The sequence below is a fragment of the Centrocercus urophasianus genome, unplaced genomic scaffold (genome assembly GCF_019232065.1).
Source record: "Centrocercus urophasianus isolate 14NV4802_14NV808 unplaced genomic scaffold, USGS_Curo_1.0 seq_12, whole genome shotgun sequence".
NCBI classification, from domain to species: domain Eukaryota; kingdom Metazoa; phylum Chordata; class Aves; order Galliformes; family Phasianidae; genus Centrocercus; species Centrocercus urophasianus.
In genome coordinates this window covers 534852-555578 of record NW_024884364.1, presented here as the reverse complement: position 1 = coordinate 555578, position 20727 = coordinate 534852, and the positions used below count along the sequence as shown (strand labels likewise).

Below are 20727 nucleotides of genomic sequence, written 5' to 3'. Positions count from 1 at the left end.
CACGGACTGAACCTAGCCTGCAGTGACTCTAATGAAACAGGGAAGCAGTCTCACAAGTGTGGGGGTGGGAGAGAAGATCCAGATTTGCCAAATGAAGGAGTCTCCACCACCCTTGCCATGCTGTTTATCTCCCTTCGTGTGGTGTTCCTCTGATGGAGACAAATAACCTAAGGCAGTGCTAGCAAGGAGCATGTAGTCTTACCAGTTCTCATAACAGAAGATTCCTCATAGATTCAGGTCTCTTGCTGGAAGTTTACCACCACATTGTGCTCTTCCTGCAAATCATCCTTTACCCTCAGAGGTGAGCCACAAGCTCAGCAGTGTTTTTGTGGCCCCTTTGCTGCAGAGATCCCCAAAGGGTGGAGTGTGATAGGTGAGTCATTGATGAAACTGGATGAAAACCTTGACTCTTACACCTACGCAACTGCTCATTGGTGCAGGGCTCTGTCATGACAATGATTCAGCTTTTACCATACATTCCAATAAACGTCAGCATTTTATAATCGATAATGCTGATCTCAGAAGTCCTCCCTAGACTGCATTACAAGAACTTGTTGCCTCTGTGAACATTTTGCATCTTTTCTTTCACCACTGGAGAGAAACCAGCACATTGCATGTGCGTGCAACTGAATTGATCACATCCACAAACCACACGTTAGATATGCTCTTTGGCTCCAGTCCAGAAAGGACTCCCTGGGGATGGCAATACAGAGGTTTACAAGAAACATCTAGATGTGGCATTGAAGGAGATGGTTTAGGAGGCGCGGTTGTGATGGGCTGGTGGTGAGAAAAGATTATCTTTGTGGTCTTTCCAACCTCAATGATTCTATGATTCCCTACAGTGAATGATTTTTGTGTCCTGCTTCATCAGAATTTCTAAAAAGTCTAACAGTAAAGATGATGTGATGCTGCTCCAGCATTCTGTTTTGACTGGCATGAAATAAGGAAGCTGGAAAACTTTTCTTTCAATGCTTCTGAAGAGACTGTTTTTCAGAGATGGATGGGCCCTTGCATATTTTAAAGCAAACATATTTATTGTCAGGACTGGACTTAACTTACTTGTCTTGGCCAGTTTTCTTTAACAGAAACTTGTCTTGCACAATCTAATGATTAGAAATAGACTTTTGCTTTGTTTGTATGGAAAGGCTGCTCCTGACACACCACTCCTGACACACTACTCAAGTAAGCTTTAAGCAATCAATAGGTTCTGCAATAATCAGTTTGCCTTGATCTCTTTCTGCAGGTAGCTGACAATAAATTCAAGCAGCTTTTCACAGAGGAAAAAACATGTGCCATTTTGGCTTCCCATGAAAACTACTTTTGCTGAAATATGGGCATCCTAAGTCTGCAAGATGTGAGAAACTTTCTGCAAAAGCTGCTTGCTCATATCCTGCAGATTTATCTATGATTAAGTCCATGTGGCTGGTAAGACAGTCTTAAATGCTTTGCATCCTTGCCCTTGCGAAAACATGGCTATGCTGTGTTTATTGGAAACTTTCAAAGGCTGCCAGCCTTCCCCGACAACACTCAGCTGCCTTATCAGTGATGGTCATTAAAACTGATAGTGCTGAATTTATCAAACCAAATACAATTTCTGCAGCAACAGGATACAATAGACTTCATCAGTGATGTAGAGGTGATACAGATGGAGTTTGGTCCATCAGAAAGTCCAATGGAAAGAATTGCAGCAAAGAACGTTGTGTCTACAGAAACTCAGGGAGAAAGAGGGGGAATGGTCCAGAAAACGTTAGCCTTTCTTCCAGCAGTTACTGCCAACACCTGGGTAGCTCTGTACCATTTTTTTTTTTTTTTTTTTTTTTTTAAACTACGTCAATATTTAATTTAGCTGAACATGGGCGCTCTGGTTACTGCCTTTTCATAGCCGGCTTGCTCATAACATTCCCCTGGTGCAGTGAGGCCAGCAGCAGGACCAGAAGCGAGGTTCCCGTTGCACACTCTGACCAGGAGATGGCACTGCCAGCCCCTCCTACTTGCAGCTGGCACAATTTTTACGCAGCCGCACAGGACAGCCAGGGCCTTGCATGCCTGGTATCTCCTCCACCACCCTTGCCACATGATAAGACCGGGGTCACTTGGTTTACTCTGTTTGCTAGGTTTCAGCTGACTATCCCTTCTTCCAGTAAGGTCTCTCAGAGTAAAAGCTTGGACAAGAAAACACACAGCGTCACAGCATTTTACTGCATCCAAAATAACCAGTCACTCCTCTCATTATCTACTTCAGTCTCCTTTCAGTCCCTGTTTACCCCTGCCTCTCATCTTAGACCTGCCAGAGTTACACACGTTCTAAACACTTGCGTTGTCTTGTGATGTTGCTGTCTGTTTTTAAACATCAAACTCAGCCTGCATTTGCTTACCCAATATTTTTGCAAGCACACTTGTGTGTCCCTACTCTCCTCTCAATTGAACATTGACTGCCTTCAGGCTTTGCTTTACCCACAGATTCCGAAGTCCTGTATCTGGCTAACAGAACAAGATCGTTCTTCAGTATATCCATTACTCCAGATCTGCCTGCAGTTTTTAGTTCATTCCCACTATCCCAGCACGCTTGGCAGCCATTGTAACTGCAGAACACTCCTGGTTGGACATGAAAACACTGTTTTGGGTGGCACTTGGTAACAAAGAGACAAAGACTGCTGAGATACAGCAAGTACTGAGCTGCAGTTTGTTGTAGGAGATAGAATTTATTTCCTTCCTCTGCCTCACAGCAGCGTGCTCTCAGACAGCACTTATCGCAGAAAAAACCCCCAAGTGATATTTCACAATGGGACAGCTAACAGCTAGATAACGCCAGCTGCAAACTATTCTGCTCCTTTTGTTAACTTCCCTTCAGCCATGCTGCTTTCAAGGATTCTCCTGTACTGGTCTTTTAGATCCCTTCTGCCTTCAGAGACCTGACCGATTTTCACTGTATAAGTTCTTCCCTCTAGTGATCACACATAACTTCCTCTTGTCTTATGCTCTAACTGATGGACACTGACAGTGAGAGACATGCTCTGGCTATATGATAATCCTCCTGGCTCTGTGACAACAATCCCCAACTCTTGCCTGCTCAAGGACTCCCTTCTGTAGTCAACGCTGTCTCTGACAGTCCTTGTGCTGCATCATCTCTTAGTGATTTCCTCCATTCCACCCTTCCTTAGCTTCCTATGATTCTGCTCCCTTAATACCTACTTCATTTTCAGTTTAGCCTGCTTCTGTTATTTCATTCCTTGTTCATGCTCTACCAGCTTTGCATACTGCATCTCTGACATCGATATATTCTTTTGACTTCACTCAAACAGTGGAACGTATTCATCAGACCCTGGGAATATGTTGTCCTTCAGCACAGGCAGCCTGCTTTTCTCCACTTTGAATTGGCACCATGGTGGAAGGCAAGTAACTATCTCTGTTGCTGAGTTCTGCCTTTAAGCGCCCCAGAAGCCCTCAGTTCCAGTTGTGCCATCAATGACTTTCCACTGTTCAGTATCAGAACTGCAAGGACAGTGACAGCAGCATCAGTAGTTGCTTGCCAACACCCAAGGTCTTAGTGCATGCAGAGAGATGAGGAATGAAAAACTTCTTCAAACTGTCCTTGTTGCTGAGAGTCTGGGAACTCTGCCAGAAAAATATCCTGGCTAAGGAAGGACTTGCACAGTGAATTAGAATACAAGAAGTATGTATGCAAGAGGAAAAGAAAAAGCAGGAAGAGGCTGGAAGAGCTGCTTCTGTAATGAAAGACAAAAATAGAGATGCCGCAGAATCAGAGAACAGCCTGGGTTGGAAGGGACCTCAAGGATCGTGAATCTCCAACCTCCACATTTAATACTAGACCAGGCTGCCTAGGGCCCCATCCAACCTGGCCTTGGACACCTCCAAGGGCATACACAACCTCTCTAGGCAGCTTCTTCCAGCACCTCACCACTCTTATATAAAGAGCTGTCCCCTGACATCCATCTCAATCTTCCCTCCTTCAACTTAAAACCATTTCCCCTTGTCCTGTTATTATCTACCCTTTCAAAGAGTTGACTCCCCTCCTGTTTACAGACTCCCTTTAGGTAATGGAATTCTGCAATTAGATCACCCCACAGCCTTCTTTTCTCCATGCTGAACAAGCCCAGCTCCCTCAGCTTGTCTTTGTAGATGGGAGGTGCTCCAACCCCTCTGATCATTGTGGCATCTCCAGACCCTCTCCAACAGCTCTCTGTTTTCATTGTGCTGGGGGCTCCAGATGTGGCCTCACAGGAGCAGAGTAGAGAGGGACAATCACCTCCCTGTCCCAGCTGACCATCCCTCTTCTGATGGAGCCCAGGATACCATTTGCTTTCTGAGCTGCAAGAGCACACTGCTGGCTCACGTTCAGTTTTTCATCCATCAGGACCCCCAGGTCCTTCTCTTCAGAGCTACTCTCAAGGACTGCTCCTTCCAGTCTGTTTAAATGCCTGGGATTCCTCCAACCCAAGTGCAAAACCTTGCACTTTGTTGTCTGAATCTCATTAGCTTCACCCAGGCCCACCTTTTGAGTCTGTTAAGGTCCTTCTTAATGGCATCCCTTCCTTCCACCGTGTCAACCGCACCACTCAACATGGTGTCATCAGAAAACTTGCTGAGGGTGCACTCAATTCTGTCATTGATGTCATTAATAAAGATGTTATAAAGATGTTAAAGGAGACCAGTCCCAAGACAGACCCCTGGGAGACACCACTCATTACCAGCCTCCACCTGGACGTAGAACCATTAATCACCACCCTCTGCCTGTGGCCTTTTAATCAATCCCTTATCCATCAGGGGGTCCACCCATCACATAAAATCCACAGATTTGATAAGGATGCGGTGGGTGACCATGTCAAAAGTCTTGCTCAAGTCCTGGTAAATGACATTGGTTGCTTTCCCTTTGTCCACCAATGCCATCACTCCATTATAGAAGGCCACCAGATTGGTTAAGCATAACCTTCCCCTGGTGAAGGCTTGCTGGCTGTCTCTGATCAGACATTCATCAAGCATGTTGTCCAGGAGGATCTGTTTTTCCCAGAGGATCGTCCCAGGTACAGAGGTGAGACTGAGCAGGCTGTAGTTCCCTGGGTCCTCCTTGCTCCCTTTCTTATAAATGGGAGTGACGTGACCTTTCCTCCAAATCATCTGGCACCCCACCTGACAGCCACGATTTTTAAATTATGATGGAGAGCAGCTTGGCAACCACCTCAGCCAGCTGCTTCAGAACCCTGGGAAGCACACCATCTGGCTCCATAGACTTGTACACATTCAGTCCCATGAGGTGGCCTCAGACTTGCTCTGCCCTTACACAGAATCACAGAATGACCAAGGTTGGAAAAGACCTTCAAGATCATACAGTCCAGCAGTCCACCTATCACCAATAGTTCTTCCTAAACCATATCCCTCAACACTAAATTCAAATTCCTTGAACACCTTGAAGGTCGGTGATTCCACCACCACCTTGTGCAGCCCATTCCAGTGCCTGAACACTCTTTCAGAAAAGTAGTATTTCCTAATATCCAGCCTAAATGTCCCCTGGCACAGCTTGAAGCCATTCCCTCTAGTTCTATTAGTTACATGAGAGAAGAGGCCAACCCCCATCTCACTACAACTTGCCTTTGGGTAGTTATAGAGAGCAAAAAGGTCTCCTCTGAGCCTCCTCTTCTCCAGACTGAACAATCCCAGCTCCTTCAGCCACTCCTCATAAGGCCTGTGCTCCAGATCCCTCACCAGCTTTGTCGCCCTTCTTTGAACCCACACCAGGGCCTCAATGTCTTTCTTGCACTGAGGGGCCCAAAAATGGATACAGCACTCAAGGTGCGGCCTCACCAGAGCTGAGTACAGGGGGACAATCACTTCTCTATTCCTGCTGGCAACACCATTCCTGATGCAAGCCAGGATGCCATTGGCCTTCTTGGCCACCCAGGCACACTGCTGGCTCATGCTCAACCGGGCATCAATCAGTACCCCCAGGTCCATTTCCTCTACCTACTCTTCCAGCCACTCTACCCCAAGCCTGTAGCGTTGCCTGGGGTTGTTGCTGATGAAGTGCAGGACCTGGCATTTGGCCTTGCTGAACTTCATTCCATTGGCTTCAGCCCAGCTATCCAGCCTCCCCAGATCCCTGGAGGCCCCGCTACCCCCAGGCAGATCAACACTTCCAGCCAACTTGGCGTCATCTGCAAACTCACACAGTGCTCTCATCCAGGTCATCAATAAAGATACTGAAGAGGACAGGCCCCAGCACCAACCCCTGGAGAACACCACTCATCACAGGTCACCAGCTGCATTTAGCTCCATTCACTAGCACTCTCTGGGCCCAGCCTTCCGGCCAGTTCCTTATCCAGCCAAGAGCGTACCTGTCCAAGCAATGGGCTGCCAGCTTCTGCAAAACAATACTGTAGGAGACAGTTGTCAAAGGCCTTGCTGAAGTCTAGGTAGGCCACATCAACAGTCTTTCCCTTGTCTACCAGACAGGTCACTAGATCATAGAAGGAGATCATATTGGTCAAGCAGGACCTGCCCTTCATGAACCTGTGCTGGCTAGGCCTGATCCCCCACTTGTCCCACACCTGCCACTTGATCTCCCTCAATACAATCTGCTCCATAACCTTCCCTGGCACTGAGGTCAGGATAACAGGCCTGTAGTTCCCTGGGTCCTCCTTACAACCCTTCTTGCAGATGGGAGTCACATTGGCAAGCCTCCAGAGGAGAAAGAACATGCCCATGGACTCACCCACAAATGAGATGTCTGTAACATAAAATCAAATGCAAAGATTTGTGCACAAGGCAGACATCTATAAAATCCAGTTCCAATAAATTGTGTTTTCACATTTCTTTTCACATAAACTGTTCTCGTGTCTGGTGTACAATTAAGTTCATTGGAAATAACACACACAAAAAGGAAACAAGTGTCAATAAATGACATTTTGTGATGCTCTGTTGTTATGATGACGTTATCTCAGCGATAAATGACCTTTAGTGGAATTGTGGTGGCCATGAGAACTGTTAGGCTTGGGTGTAATTAATACTTCAACTGGAAAAAAAAAAATCTTTAAGTACTCAAACCAGCTGATGTGCACACTTTGTGCAGTATCTGCTGATGCTGAAGCTGTACTGGCTTACCTCTGGCATAGCTCGTTGTCTTCAGGGTTTTTTTTTTTGTTTTGTTTTGTTTTTTTGTTTTTTCTTTTTTCCCCACTTTCCTCCATATTCTTCCTAAGAGGGATATTTTCATACTTTTTGATGAATTGCTCTTAGTCCCTGCTTGCGAAGGCAGTGAAATTTCTTCTTTACCACCCACTAGCCCAGATCCTGCTCCTCTAATCACTTCCTCCCCTTACCAAGAAATTTTGGGTAAGTACTGCTGAAGGCCATGCTTAGGGGATTTGGGCTAAGAATCACAAAAATCATAGAATGGCCTTGGTTGAGAAGGACCACAGTGATCATCTAGTTTCAACCCCCATGCTATATGCAAGGTCACCAACCACTTGACCAGGTTGCCCAGAGCCACATCCAGCCTGGCTTAAATGCCTCCAGGAATAGAGCATCCACAATCTGTTCCTGTGCGTCACCACCCTCTGTGTGAATATCTAACCCAAACCTCCTCTTCCTCAGTTTAAAACCATCCCCCCCTTGTCCTATCACTATTCCCCTCCTGTTTGTATGCTCTCTTCAAGTACTGGAAGGCTGCAATGAGGTCTCCCCACACCCTTCTCTTTTCCAAGCTAAACAAGCCCAGTTCCCTCAACCTTTCCTAATAGGAGAGGTGCACTAAGATGATCAGCCCTCTAATCATCTTAGTGGTTCTCCTCCAGACTGATTCCAGGAGCTCTGTGCCTTTGTTGTACCAGGGGTCCCAGGCCTGGACACAGTACTGCAGATGGGGCCTCACAAGAGCCGGATAGAGGGGGACAATCACCTCCCTCTCCCTGCTGGCCATCACTTTTTAATGCAGCCCAGAACACAGTTGGCCTTCCAGGATGCAAGTGTACACTGCTGGCTCATGTCCAGCTTCTCATCTACCAGGACCCCCAAATCCTGGTAAGAGGTATGTCTGTACTAAGGAAGAGTAGTAGTAAAGGAATTCATTAAGCTATTAAGCATGGAAGGCTTAGGGAAATCGCCCTTTACACTAGAATAAAATTGCAAATCCGGGCTGCTGAGCTATCCAGAGAAAGAGCTTGTGACATACCAGGATATAGCCTACATTTGTTAGGAGTACAAAACAACTACAGCAAGTATGTCCAGCTAACAGCCTGTGGCCTCCACGGCCTCCTAACCTTTGCCCCACACCATCGTGGCAACAGTTCTTCCTCACCAACCAGCCAGGTCCAGCCCTGAGCATGCACCTATTACTCAGCAGGAAGCAAATATCAGTGTGCAATTGGCACTATCTGGACTGAAATAAGCACATAGGAAGAGTGCAGTGCCAACTCAAATTATGGCAAATCATTTTATGCATGTTGATACACTGACTAACCTGTCCTCTGAACAACAAGCAAGCAGCCCTCCTTTCTATTGATAAAGGAATTGAAGTTTTCAAGACTGCTAAAAAAAAAAAAAAAAAAAAAAAAATCATTTTGTATATCTGCAACTCCATTTTCAGTTGACAGACATAGTACCTGTGAACTCTCAAATGGAATTTACTGTTGCAATCAGATATTCAACTCAAAGAAAAATCTGATCCCTCCTTTTAAGTAGATTTCCAGACCTATCTTAACAGAAAAATCTCAATTCATAGTCACACCTTATTCATGTCTTCAATTTTTGGGCAGTATGCACATCTGTAAACAACTATTTTCAACAGTTAAGTACAAGTGAAGTAAAATTTCAAAAATCTCCGATAATCACCTTGAGATCTCACCAAGTTTGCCACCACTGCCAAAACAGATCGATGCATTAGTTTTGCAAAAAACAAGGTCATATACTTCACTAGTTTTATGTTTTTGTGCATAAGTTATTACTTACATGCAGTAACTATATTATGTATTTTATATGTAGTCCAAGACAATTCTTCACTCGGTAGGTCCCAGGCAAGCCAAAAGGTTGGACACCTATGAACTATATTGTTAAGATAAAACCCATGGCAGTTATTAATTAGACCTGTAATCTTTATTTTAAAAACATGAAACAAATCACAATAAGCTTATAAAATCCATCAGAAATATCCACAATGCTATTACACAATAACAAAAGATACCATATGAGAAAGACCTGTACATTTTGATACAAGCCAACACACTTCTGTAAGCAAAGTATAGAATACACAGCTGTGGGAGAAATTTCCTTGGACAGCAGATGTCCATACAGAGGACATTTTCCTGCAAAGGGCACAAACTGTATAAATGGGCAAAATACAAAAGTCAGGAGTGAAGTAGTCTGATTAATACCTCTCGGAATAAATATCTCCTAGAGAAGCCTGATGGAAAGCAGGGGAAATTTGGATGCAATAGGACTATATTGTGCAAAGATGGAAGTACTTCAAACAACATCACAGCAAGTATTTCACAGAGGCAAATCTTATTGATCTCTCTAACTCTTTCTCATTAGGGAAGGTTAGACAAAAAAAAAAAAAAAAAAAGTCTCATCACTAGTTATTAAAAAAATGCTAAAGACAACTCTAGAACTAAAGGGACAATCCTGAAAACATAGTTTCATAGCAAGTTGAAGAAAACTTGGGTTATGTGTTCTATTAACAATTTTGCTGTCATTTCTCTCATTCGGGGCCCTTCTTTCTTCTACTCATCTAACCTGCTGCAAACCTGTTTCTTATAGAAGATGCCTAGTAATGAACTCTGGTGTGAGTTTACAGGTAGACCTGAGTTTGATTAAGACAAAAAAGCAGAATGTAGACCTACGATAATGAGTCTACCTACCCCCCTCCACTACTTTTCATAGTTTATACAGGCCAAAACTCAGAGCACTATAGTCAGAGGAAGCAACAGTCCCCAAAATATATTACTTTTTCCTCTCTTCCTAAACTGAACTGATTGCTTATACTTAGCTCAATAACTGTGGGTAAATATACACACACTTTTGATTACCTAGCAATGAGAAAGAGAGAGCATTACCTATGTAATACCCCGTGTCTGCCTTGTTAGGTCTAACAGAGGTAATACTACAGATTTGCACAGAACAATGAACAATGCTGGACACTGCCTCTTCCAGAGAGGTCACAGAACAAAAACATTTGGCCTACAACCAACTATAGACTGAATTTTTCAAGCTGCTAAACTAGCATATTCCAGTAGCTCTAGTTCCTAATTCTGCATCTCTATGTATGTACATGTGCCATGGCATGATCCTGGTAGATAAATGGTCCGTTTTGCCTCCAATATTTATAAATAATTATTTAACAGCTTTGGAAAACAACTTTTAGACCCATGCACCTTAAGTAACTACCTGCAAGCATCAAACTTCCTGGCCTACTAGAATAAAGCAGAGAGGCCAAAAAGTCAAGAGAAGGCAAAAGTCAAGTTCTGGTTTGCAGTCAATACCATTAATCATCTTGAACAATGCTGAACTGTTACTGAAAATGTAAAATAATAACACCTCTTTGCTGCAATATCACTTTCCAAATACTTTAAAGCAATATTTAAAGTCACCACTCAAAACATCTAAATCGCATATGAATTTTGGTGGACATACATACTGTTTCTCATCAGCATTCAGTTACTTGAATTACTTTTCAAAGGGCAGAATTAACTTTAAAAGGTGATGTGCACAATTGGCTCTGTTCTACCATCCAAAACACCCAACTTACTCTTCAGTACAGTATTCCTTCTCTACAGTTTTATTGCACCTCAAGTCTACAGCATCTTCTGTTAGAATAACAAAGTCAAACATCTTCAACTTCATTATCTGTACATTTTTGTACACTATTAAAAAAATAAATATTTACAAGGTGACATACAAATAAATAAACTTAAGTAAAAGTAAGTTCTGTTTGTCTATACAAAAAAATAAAAGAAAAAAATAGGCATGCAACTTGGTCCCCCTTTTCCTGAGGCTGAAAAAAAGTGCACACTGGAAAGGAAAAAGCAAGGAGATGGCTTTTTAGTAGGCTTCTAAATTCCAGTGTAACACTGCACATACACGCTCACACATACACCCACACAGAGTAGACATGAAGGGCAGGGGACTTATTTAGTGGGCAACTTTAACTCACTATAAAAATAGTATTTAAATTACATTACAGTCACTGCATAAATAATTATGTTACTTCCAAGTAGCAATTACAGGTGAGAAAAGTAACAGTATTACCAACATGTTCACCTGATGTTTGTGGCAAAGAACAAGATTATTTTTGCTAGAGTGCCAAGTACCTTCCAGTATTTAAGAAAATTAAAATGGCCTATATATCAGATTTGCTTAACGCTGGTAAGCCTAGCAGAATAGGGGGAACGAGAAGTATAGAGGAATACAGAGAAGAAAATAGCAGCAGTTAGAGAAATAAACTGTTCCAGTTCTTGTAATTTCTTTGCTCATTCCTTTAATGAATCTATGAATACGTAAGAGTCAAAAGAAGGGGTGTGTCATGAATCTTAGGCAACTTCTTTCTCAGGTTCTATGCTGTTCATCTCCACCACGGGATTCTTCTCGACAGGTGACGAGGATGGGGAGCATGTTTCTGCTTGTCCTTCAAAGCCCCTGGAGATGTCTTCAAAAGTCCTGCCCTTGGTCTCTGGCACTTTGAAGTACGTGAAGATGAAGAAGATGAGCAGGAAAACAAGGAAGATAAGGAAGACATAGGGGCCACATAATTTCTGCAGTAAGAATAAAAACAGAAGGTTTTAATTTGAAAAAAAAAAATTAGAAGTGAAGTCATTTCCTTCTCCTGCAATGCCCTCATTGACTTGTCCTCAACACAAAGATCTTTTTCAAAGTACCACATTTCTGTGGACTTCTGAAGTGATTTAATACTGGTTCTGGTTGTCCAGAACTAAGGCTTTTAAAGGAAAAGTTTAAATGTATTAAAATGGCTCTAGACTACAAAAAGTAACAAAGCAGAATGTAAGGCTAGCTACAACACTCTAACCTTCAATAACAAACAGAATACAGACTTGGGGACCCCTCAAGGGATTCAGCCATCTGCCCAAAGCAGAGCCAAAATTCAACAAGATCAGGCTGCTAACACCAAAAATTCTACAGCCAATCTGGATACCCATGACAATGCTGCAGCTCTCTTGAAGTGTTCTGCAAACTGAGTCCTTACCTCAGCATAGGGGAATAGCATTCCCACTAAGAAATTAGAGGTCCAGTTAGAACAACCAGCCACTGCCATGGCTGCAGGCCGTGGGCCTTGACTGAAAAGTTCTGCCACAATGAACCAAGGGATAGGTCCAGGGCCAATCTCAAAAAGGGCCACAAAGCCAAAAGTGGCAACAATGCTGATATATCTGATCCACACCACAGCATCCTGCAAGGAAATAAGATACAATTAACTGCAATCTGAAAAGCAAACATGACACAGCACATCATTCTCTTAGTTGTACTGTTAATGCTATAGCACAGCTCCTGCCATAAAGAAACTGCACTTCTAGCCACAGCCCATGATAAGCCCTTGCCCCAGCTATAAATGTCTTGCTCTGAAAGTCAGCCCTCTACAACTAGTCTTATAGATCCCCTACTAGGGTCAGTCTGGATAAAACAAATTACTCACCTTCAGAGCCAAAGCAATAGTCATAACAGCAGCACACACAGCCATGCCACCCAAACCAACTAAATGGAGAGTCCTGCGCCCTGCACGCTCTACCAGGAACAGCTGAAAACACAAAGAATTAAATAAGTTAAGTAGCAAAAGCAGAAGAGGCTCCCTCAGTTAGCATGCACTGCACCTCTTTCGCATCTTCCTGTATTCCTCAACGTTAAGTCATCAAGTTGCTCTTCAGTACAAGTATTTCTCTTCTTACTGCCTTCCCTCATCTTCTACCTCCACCAACACTCTTACGTTCATCCTTTACTTCATTTTTTTCCCTCTTAAAATATGTTCACTTCTCCCACAATACTTTTAATGCATTCTTTTCTTTGCTCTTGTAGTCCAGTAATCAACTACTGCTTTACCACAGCACAACTACCTGTCTTCAGTCACATCTCTCAAAAGATCACCTGCAGACAAGCAACTTTTCTCACGAGAAGGCCTTGTTCTACTTACAGATACAACAGTGAAGACTGTGTTTACCACACCAGCTCCAATGGTGGCATACACAGGCTGTCTGATTCCAGCTCTTTCAAAAATCCCTGTAGAATAATAGAATACCTAGGAAGAGAAGCAAAAAGTTGGATACCATTGCAGTCTTAGAGTTTGAAAGCATGTTCCTCATTCCATACTTAATGGCACAATCCTAACAAGCACTCAGCAGTGTAAAAGCAATCAACAGCATAATTCCAGTCAAGTTCCATTTGCTTGATGCATATCTAACGTCCTGCCAGGGTATGTGCAGGACACATAAAGGCCAAAATGATTGTCATCTTCATCTTCGCAACCTCTACACTATCACAAAGAAATGTTTTCCAGACAAAAGATGTCTTTGAAAGACAGCAAGCAGCAAGTCAAACAGCAAGCAGCTACCTTGAAGCACAAGTACACCCAGAAGCCCAATAGACATGACAAAGGTAACTCACAGCATTGATGCCTGAGAGCTGCTGAGAGAGTTGTAGCATGATGGAAATGATAATGGCTTGACGATAGTTTGGAGAGCGGAAGAGCTCTGGTATAGTTGCTTTCTTTTCCTGAGACATTTTAGCACTCTCTTCTTTCATTTCCAAGATGTCTTGAGATACATCTTGTGTACCACGAAGCTTCTGGAGAACTGCAGGAAAGAATCCAAAAGCATAACATGGAATATTCCCATGAGTTCTGCAAACAGAGTCCATACCTCAGCACAGGGGAACCAGTAAGTTCCCCCAGACCATTCTGCTATTTGAGGGAAAGCACATTGGGAAGACAGAACCATATACAAGCCTGTGCTTGGGCCTGCTCTGCTGCAAAGACAGAGTCCCTACGTGCAGCTTTTGCTCATCTTTTCAACTCACAGTTCAGGGAGCTGTGATCACCATGGAAACCAAACTCAGACCCTAGACACTCTTCATGTTACTTGTGCTCTGAACTTGCATTTGATCCCTCATTCTTGCCAGAGATGATTCCAGGCCTCTGTGGTAGGAGTAGATCCCTCCTAATCCATTGTTAAATTTGCTTTAGGTGAAGCTGATATTTGCAGCAGCTGGTACTGCCACATCCCACCTGGCCAGGTGCCACTCCTAGCTTCTTAATCCCACCAGGAGTTCATTGGGATTACAGGTTTCTCAACTCTTGACACTGGTACAATTTAAAAGATGGGAGGGAAAGGTTAGTATCCTCTGGGATTCACATTCTTGTCTACCGCAGATTCTATAGACAATCTCAGCTTTCCACTCAAGCTCAGAGCAGGGAATCAAAATACAGTCCTGCCCCTTCAGAGAGAAGTTCTTACCTGTTTGTGCTTTCTCTTCCTCCATCTTGTTGATCAACAGGAAACGGGGACTCTCAGGGCAGAAAAGAAGAGCCACACACTGCAGAACTGCTGGGAGAATCGTGAACCCCAACAGCAGTGGCCAAAGTGCTTCAGTTCCCATTATCTCCTTGAGGCCAAAAATCTACACCAAGAATTTGAGAGAAATAAAGTTGTTGAAATAGAGTATGAGAGGACAAGATACTGCTCCTAATGACAAAGTCAGACAACTTCACAAGATCAAGTCCACAAAGCCTTTCCTCACATACCCTTTTCCTCCAAGTAGAAGTCTGTCAAGCCTACCTGGGCCACCAGGATGCCTACAACTATGCCCAGCTGGTTGAGGGTTCCAAAGGCTCCACGAAGGCTGGTGGGTGAGACCTCACTGATGTACATGGGAACAAAGCCAGTGCACAGACCACAGAAAAGGCCAATAATGAAGCGCCCAATTATCAGCATCTCCACTGCCTTTGCAAGCTTGGATAAGGCCATGAGAGCACCCCCAACAAAAGCCAAGATGTTCACCAGCAGCATGGAGTTTCTCCTGCCAAGACAGAAATACCAAGGCTGAGCTTTAACTAGTAACAGAGCAAGAAAACCATAAGGAGAAAGATAAAGCTATCCATGACTCTTATCCTGAGAGCAGGGAGAGAACTGTATTTCCTGTTCAGCTTCAGCCTTGGCGTGCAACAGTTCTCATCTCTGCCCTCTTCCTCCCAAAATTCTACTGCAGAGCATAAATTCACTAATAACTTGTATTTATCTTCCCAACTTACCTGCCAAATCGATTGACGAAAAGGCTGACTGAGAAGGAGCCAATCATACCTCCTACTGAGAAGATTGCCACAGAAAGGGACCATAGTGAGGTAAGAAGCTCTGGGGAGATAGCCTTCCCACTCCGCTGAGATAAAGTTCTGTTGAAGAAGGCCTGGATAATCTGCAAGAGAAACCCAAATAGATAAGGAAGGTTTCCAACCCCATGGGAGAGGAATTTAGGAAAAAAATTTGGGATGGTCTATTTTCAAGGAGTTATGCAGCAAAAATAGGCATTAAGAATTCAGTAGAAAGCAGTAGGTTATACAAGGAAGAAATCAGAGTGATGAAAGAGGAATAAAAGTTTCACCAAGAAGTTCAGAGACTGGTCGTAGAATGATAAGAAATGGATTGTTTCACATAGAGCTGGCATAATTAAGGAAAGTGGGCTTATCTTCTGAATGTTTTCAGATGATCAGGGTCACTGCTGATGTTTCGGGCATGAGATGGGAGTGAAAGAGAATAAGAAAAACAGCCAGAGAACAGAGAGGAACATTTCTGGCAACACTGGAAATCTAGCAATAGAGAAGGGCTCTCTGCAAGAAAAATAGTTCAAGAAACATATGAAGTTCCTCCAAGTTAAGCCTGAAAGCAGAAGCATTATGCAAAACAATTCTTCACTGTTCCTTGGGACAAAGTGAGATGCAACATTAACAGGGCTGTGTTTCAATCTGAGGTATCCTCTCTGTTAACGAAGGGAACACTGCAAGAACTGAAGGGGATGTGGCCTCAGAATGCCAGCTCCCAGCAGATGGCAGCAGGACATTAGCTAGGAAGGACCCTACCCCCCAGGATGTGATGTGACATCTATTCCTGGAAGTGTGTGGATGTGGTAATGGTGACTCAGTTCTTGAGAAAGAACCATCAATTACAAGAAAAACACATTTCTCATTTTCTTCATCTTCTTTTTTCTGATGGTATAAGCATGATTTGTCTTTTACAAACACTGAATTGACACTTAACACAAATAAATAAATGAACAAGCCAGAGGCCCTTAGAGAAACTAAAGGAACAGTAATCCCTACCAACCCTCTCAGCTTATCTGTGCACTGCTCTCTACATGCGTTCTCTGCCCCAGCTGTTTCATTCTGACTCAGAATATTCTGCCTCATCTCCTGACCTGGTGCAACAGGCCAGAAGCACGTTCTTACTCAATTTGTAAGAGTTTGGAGCAGAGTAGCACCTGGCAGAAATAACTGAATTGTGTTTCCTCTCCTCTTGTGTCCTAAAGGAGAAGGGGAAAGATCAAAACTACTAAAAATAAAATGACAACCCCGGAATTTGGTGGCATTCCAGGAAATGGCAGATGGACCCCTTCCTTTCAGCAAAACTCTGCACTCCAAATTAAAATCTGATCTCTCTCCTCGCCAGTAAATTTCGTGTCATTTGAATGGTCCTCTTTCCTTTAATTCAAACACCACAACTAAACTATTAGCTGCCTGTCAGCTCCTCTCTCCTTCCTATGCTATTTTTTTTCCCTCCCTAGCACATTTACACACATTTTCTTCCCAAATGCATTCTTCCTCTCACCTTTTCAGGAGCATTAATGACACCAGTGTTGTATCCAAACTGGAGAGATCCAATGGCAGCAACAGTAACAGCATAGATAAGGGATGCAGTGATTTTCTGAATAAAAAAAAAAAAAAAAAAAGAGAATGTAATTGTTTGGTTAATTGGTAGTTCATGCTTTCTACATAACTTGAGTTTCTCTTCAGCATAAATAGAAGACATAGCTGGGCCAATTTCGATGAAGAGCAAAAAGGTAAAGGAACATGCTTGTATCCAGTGAGGGTAAGTACCAACAACAGAGTCTGGAAACAGGCACAACTGAACAGTAACAGTTCTGTGACTAGAAGGAGAGCCTGCCAGGTCCTACATCTATACATCATGACATTTGACTACTTCCAGCTCATTAGTAATGAACACACCAGCTCCATCAGCAGCTGTTATTTTAGGTTGATCTGCTTCGTAAAAAAGCTCTGCTGATCTCTGACATGTAATGAAACAAGGGTCTTACTCTTCCTCATTCCAACTGAGGAAGTCCCAAAAATAAGTGGGATATGGATATAATATTGCTAATGCTTCTCAAATCTACATAAGGGCTACACTGGCAGTCACTTCTAACAGTTAAAGTTTGCACACTTCAGCAGCAGATCTGCTTTTCCCAGGCTAGAAGTCCCCAGCTCTGCCCCTAAATCTGGCACAGCAGCTTCCCTCACAGAAAAGGCTGTGCTGCCAGCATTCCTCATTTATTTTTCTTGCCACTGAGTCAATAGTGAACATTCAAAACAAAGCACAGCTCCTGGAATTTGAGTATATATGAATCTCTCTATATGTTTGGGGGTTTTTTGGGGTTTTTTTGTTTGTTTGTTTTTTAATTTAATAACTATCCAACACTCAAAGCCACTGAGGAAGCAGCTCCACTCTGCAAAAGTCCCAAAGACTGAGAGACTTAACTGTCAGAGAAAAGCATCTGATATTTTCCAGGTTTTTTTGTTGTTGTTGGCTGGTTTTTTTGTTTGTTTGGGTTTTTTTTTGTTTGTTTGTTTTTTGTTGTTTTTTTTTTTTGTTGTTGTTGTTGTTGTTGTTGTTGTTGTTGTTGTTTTTTTGTTTTTAAGTTTGCAGCTTAAAAACAGCTTAACCCAGCTGTTAAGGAGGCAGGAGGGAGCAAGTGACTCTGGAGTTAGGACTTACACAGCCAATACTTCCAGGGCATTATTTGGAAATACCATGTTTTGCTTGTAGGAGCAATTGAAAGCTTTCAAGAACTACAAGGCTTTTCAATTATTCTCCTAAGGCTGGCAGAGGAGTATGAAGTAGTCCACAGGGCCTGCTGTCACAGCACCTCCAGTCTCTCATTTTCCAGCTGACTTCAGAAACCTGTCAGTATTCATGCTATCTGTACCACACTTCCAGGCATGTAAGTGCTTCTGGCCAGTACACCCCCCACAAAGCTACCAGTTAAGCCTCAATAAAAAGAAAGTAAATTAATGCATGGTTTCCCTCGGCTACATCATTTAAATATCTCATGTTAAGGGATATATTCCAATATTCCTGCATCGAGCAGATGATTCTCCTGCTATTATTCACAGCTGAACAAGGTTTGCCTTCTATCTGCCATCCTGTGACCATTCTCTTTTTGGTGCAAGAAGTTCTGGCACAGAACCAATCTTCCAAAGCACCTAGACACCAATTAAGACATCTAAGCCCTTTCAAGACTCCAGGCCTTATTCCCCTTAGCAGGTATACCAAAGCTGAGATCAAAGTTCACCTGTCCACACTTCCAACACAGTAACTGACATAAGAGCATCCTTCCTCTCAAGGCCCTGCTTGTAGTAGTCATAGTTGACCCTTTTCCTCTGGACACAGCAGGAATTATAGGACACTTGCTTTGTGAGCACCTCTTGCCTATATGGTCTATACAGAATCAAATTATAATAAGATTAGTTCTTTCTCACCACCTTTCATGTTCCATTCTCCTGACTATCGACAGTTATTCAACTCCCATCCAGTCTCACACCATATCACATGGCCTGACCCAGCCGCTCCTTCAGCTCCCCTCTCCTTCATTAATAGCAACCTCAGAGCAGCACAATTTTTTAAATCCAGCATGAGATGCCTCTGCCACACTCCGAGTGACTTTCGTCGGTTCTCTCTCCCTCCTTTTATCTCAGCTTCTCACACGCCCCTCACGTCCCGTTAACATGGAGACGAGAGCACGAGGCTCCCTAACACTGCCCCCTTCTCGCCGAGTAGAAATCCCTCGGTTATCCTGCTCCAGGATAGCCGCTTCTCTCTCTGGATGCGCCTAAACTCACCGCAGCCCACGGCTGCACAGATCATCGTGGCCGAGCGCACCCCGTTCTCTATAATAGAACAGGGAAAGGGCTTGGCTCTATTTTCTTCTGGAAATCGAGGGACAGTTTTAACGTTCCCAACAAAACATTTAAGTATCACAAATCCGCTGCTATTAACTCTGGGACAGATGACCACTACCCAGCCAACAAAAGACACGTCGTGATCGAAGCGAATTAAATATAGACGGCGTCACGCGGGCAGCCGGTAACACGCACCAACGGATCAACCCCACGGCCTGCACAAACACTGCCAGATAAGCTCCCCGTCCTTTCGTGACATACAGAATCTCGCCGAGCCGCCAGCCGAGAACCGCGGCCTGCCACCACATCTCGTTCGCAACCCGATGGCGGCGGGTGACGATACGGCGATGAACCGCGACCCGCCGCCAGCCGCGACCAGATCCCCCCGCTCCCGCCGAGGGCCCCCAGCACTCCGGGGCAGCGGCTCGAGCTCTGCATCAGTTCCGACGAGAAGACCGCCCGCAACTCCTCACCTTCTTGTCAGCCATCTCCCGCAACGAACCGCTCCAGCGCCCGCACTCAGCCTAACTGAACCCCACAGCTACTCCGCCCACGCGCACGCACCGTTGCGGCGTCTGCGTGACAGCGCACCCAACAGCCCCCCGGGGGGGAGGGGAGGGGGTTTATGGGCTCAGTTCTGGGAGGGGGACAGAGGAGGAGCCGGGGGAGGAGTGGCCGCGGCGGCCGGTGCCGCCCCTCGGTTGCCGTGCGCCGAAGTGGTTCGGGATGCGCAGCCAGTTGTTGATGCTGTTCGGCTGCAGGAAAAATTTGTGAGGGTGCGGGGCAGCTCCTGCAGTTCTCTGCAGGTTTGATGCTGCGCAGATATCAGCTGATGGTAGTACACGCCAGTGGATTGCGTGGAGAACGTTGTTTTGAAGCTGTAGTTAAAAATGCTTGGACGCGGTAGGGAGCGCACATGGGCAAAAGCGCTGGGTGCTAATTCCTAACTCGTACTTTCTGGAGGAGACTTCTGGATGCTTGGGTGTGGTTTTTGTTCGCTACTTGTTTTGCTTAAAGATATATATATATATTAAAAAAAAAAAAAAAAAAAAAAAAAAAAAGCTGTAAGCGGTGGCTTATAAAGCCTGGGGTGTGTCTTTGCAGCTGCACTTAGTCCCATACTAGCACACTTTCCAATCAACCTGGCTCCTGTATTATAAATTCATTTGCAGCCCATCCTTCAGGTAAAAAATAAAATTTAAATTTAAATTAAGAAAAAAAATTGCCATGTTTCTACCAGGAGAGCAACGAAGAGCTGTACTTCCAATTCCAGACAAAAATATTGTCAAACAACAGTCGTCTTCACTGAATTCTTGTGAACATTTTGGGAATGGTAGCAGCTCAGACTCGGGGCAGGGATGAAGTTGCAGTCAGAGGAGGTTGTCATGATGTCATTTCCTTGCAATGGAAAATCATCTGGGGTTTGCTCATCATTTTTGTTACCAGATTCCGAGGAATCTGAGGGACGTTTTAAGTTCGCTACTACTTACTACGTTACTGTTTCTTTCCCACCTGATCACAGATGGGTACATAACTGAAAATTTATAGTTCAC

At 44.0% G+C, this 20727-nt stretch overlaps 1 protein-coding gene across 1 annotated transcript; it reads right to left on the bottom strand.

The window, feature by feature from the left end:
* Positions 1-9086: 9086 nt before the first annotated feature.
* On the bottom strand, positions 9087-19765 carry SLC2A3 (solute carrier family 2 member 3). Its single transcript, XM_042810922.1, has 10 exons — positions 19648-19765; positions 16827-16922; positions 15260-15420; positions 14787-15027; positions 14466-14628; positions 13618-13805; positions 13148-13252; positions 12656-12757; positions 12209-12412; positions 9087-11759 (listed from the first exon to the last, which is right to left on the bottom strand). Exons 1-10 carry the CDS (start codon positions 19660-19662, stop codon positions 11538-11540), a joined length of 1497 nt encoding a protein of 498 aa, XP_042666856.1. The 5' UTR covers positions 19663-19765; the 3' UTR covers positions 9087-11537.
* Between the last annotated feature and the right edge of the window lie 962 nt (positions 19766-20727).

What these genes read in the sequence shown, in the direction of transcription:
- SLC2A3 (XM_042810922.1), bottom strand. An exon ending in TCATTAATGCTCCTGAAAAG is followed by an intron (nt 15,421 to 16,826) that starts GTGAGAGGAAGA and finishes TTTCTCTTGCAG; the next exon opens with ATTATCCAGGCCTTCTTCAA. An exon ending in CTATTGCTTTGGCTCTGAAG is followed by an intron (nt 12,413 to 12,655) that starts GTGAGTAATTTG and finishes ATTTCCTTGCAG; the next exon opens with GATGCTGTGGTGTGGATCAG.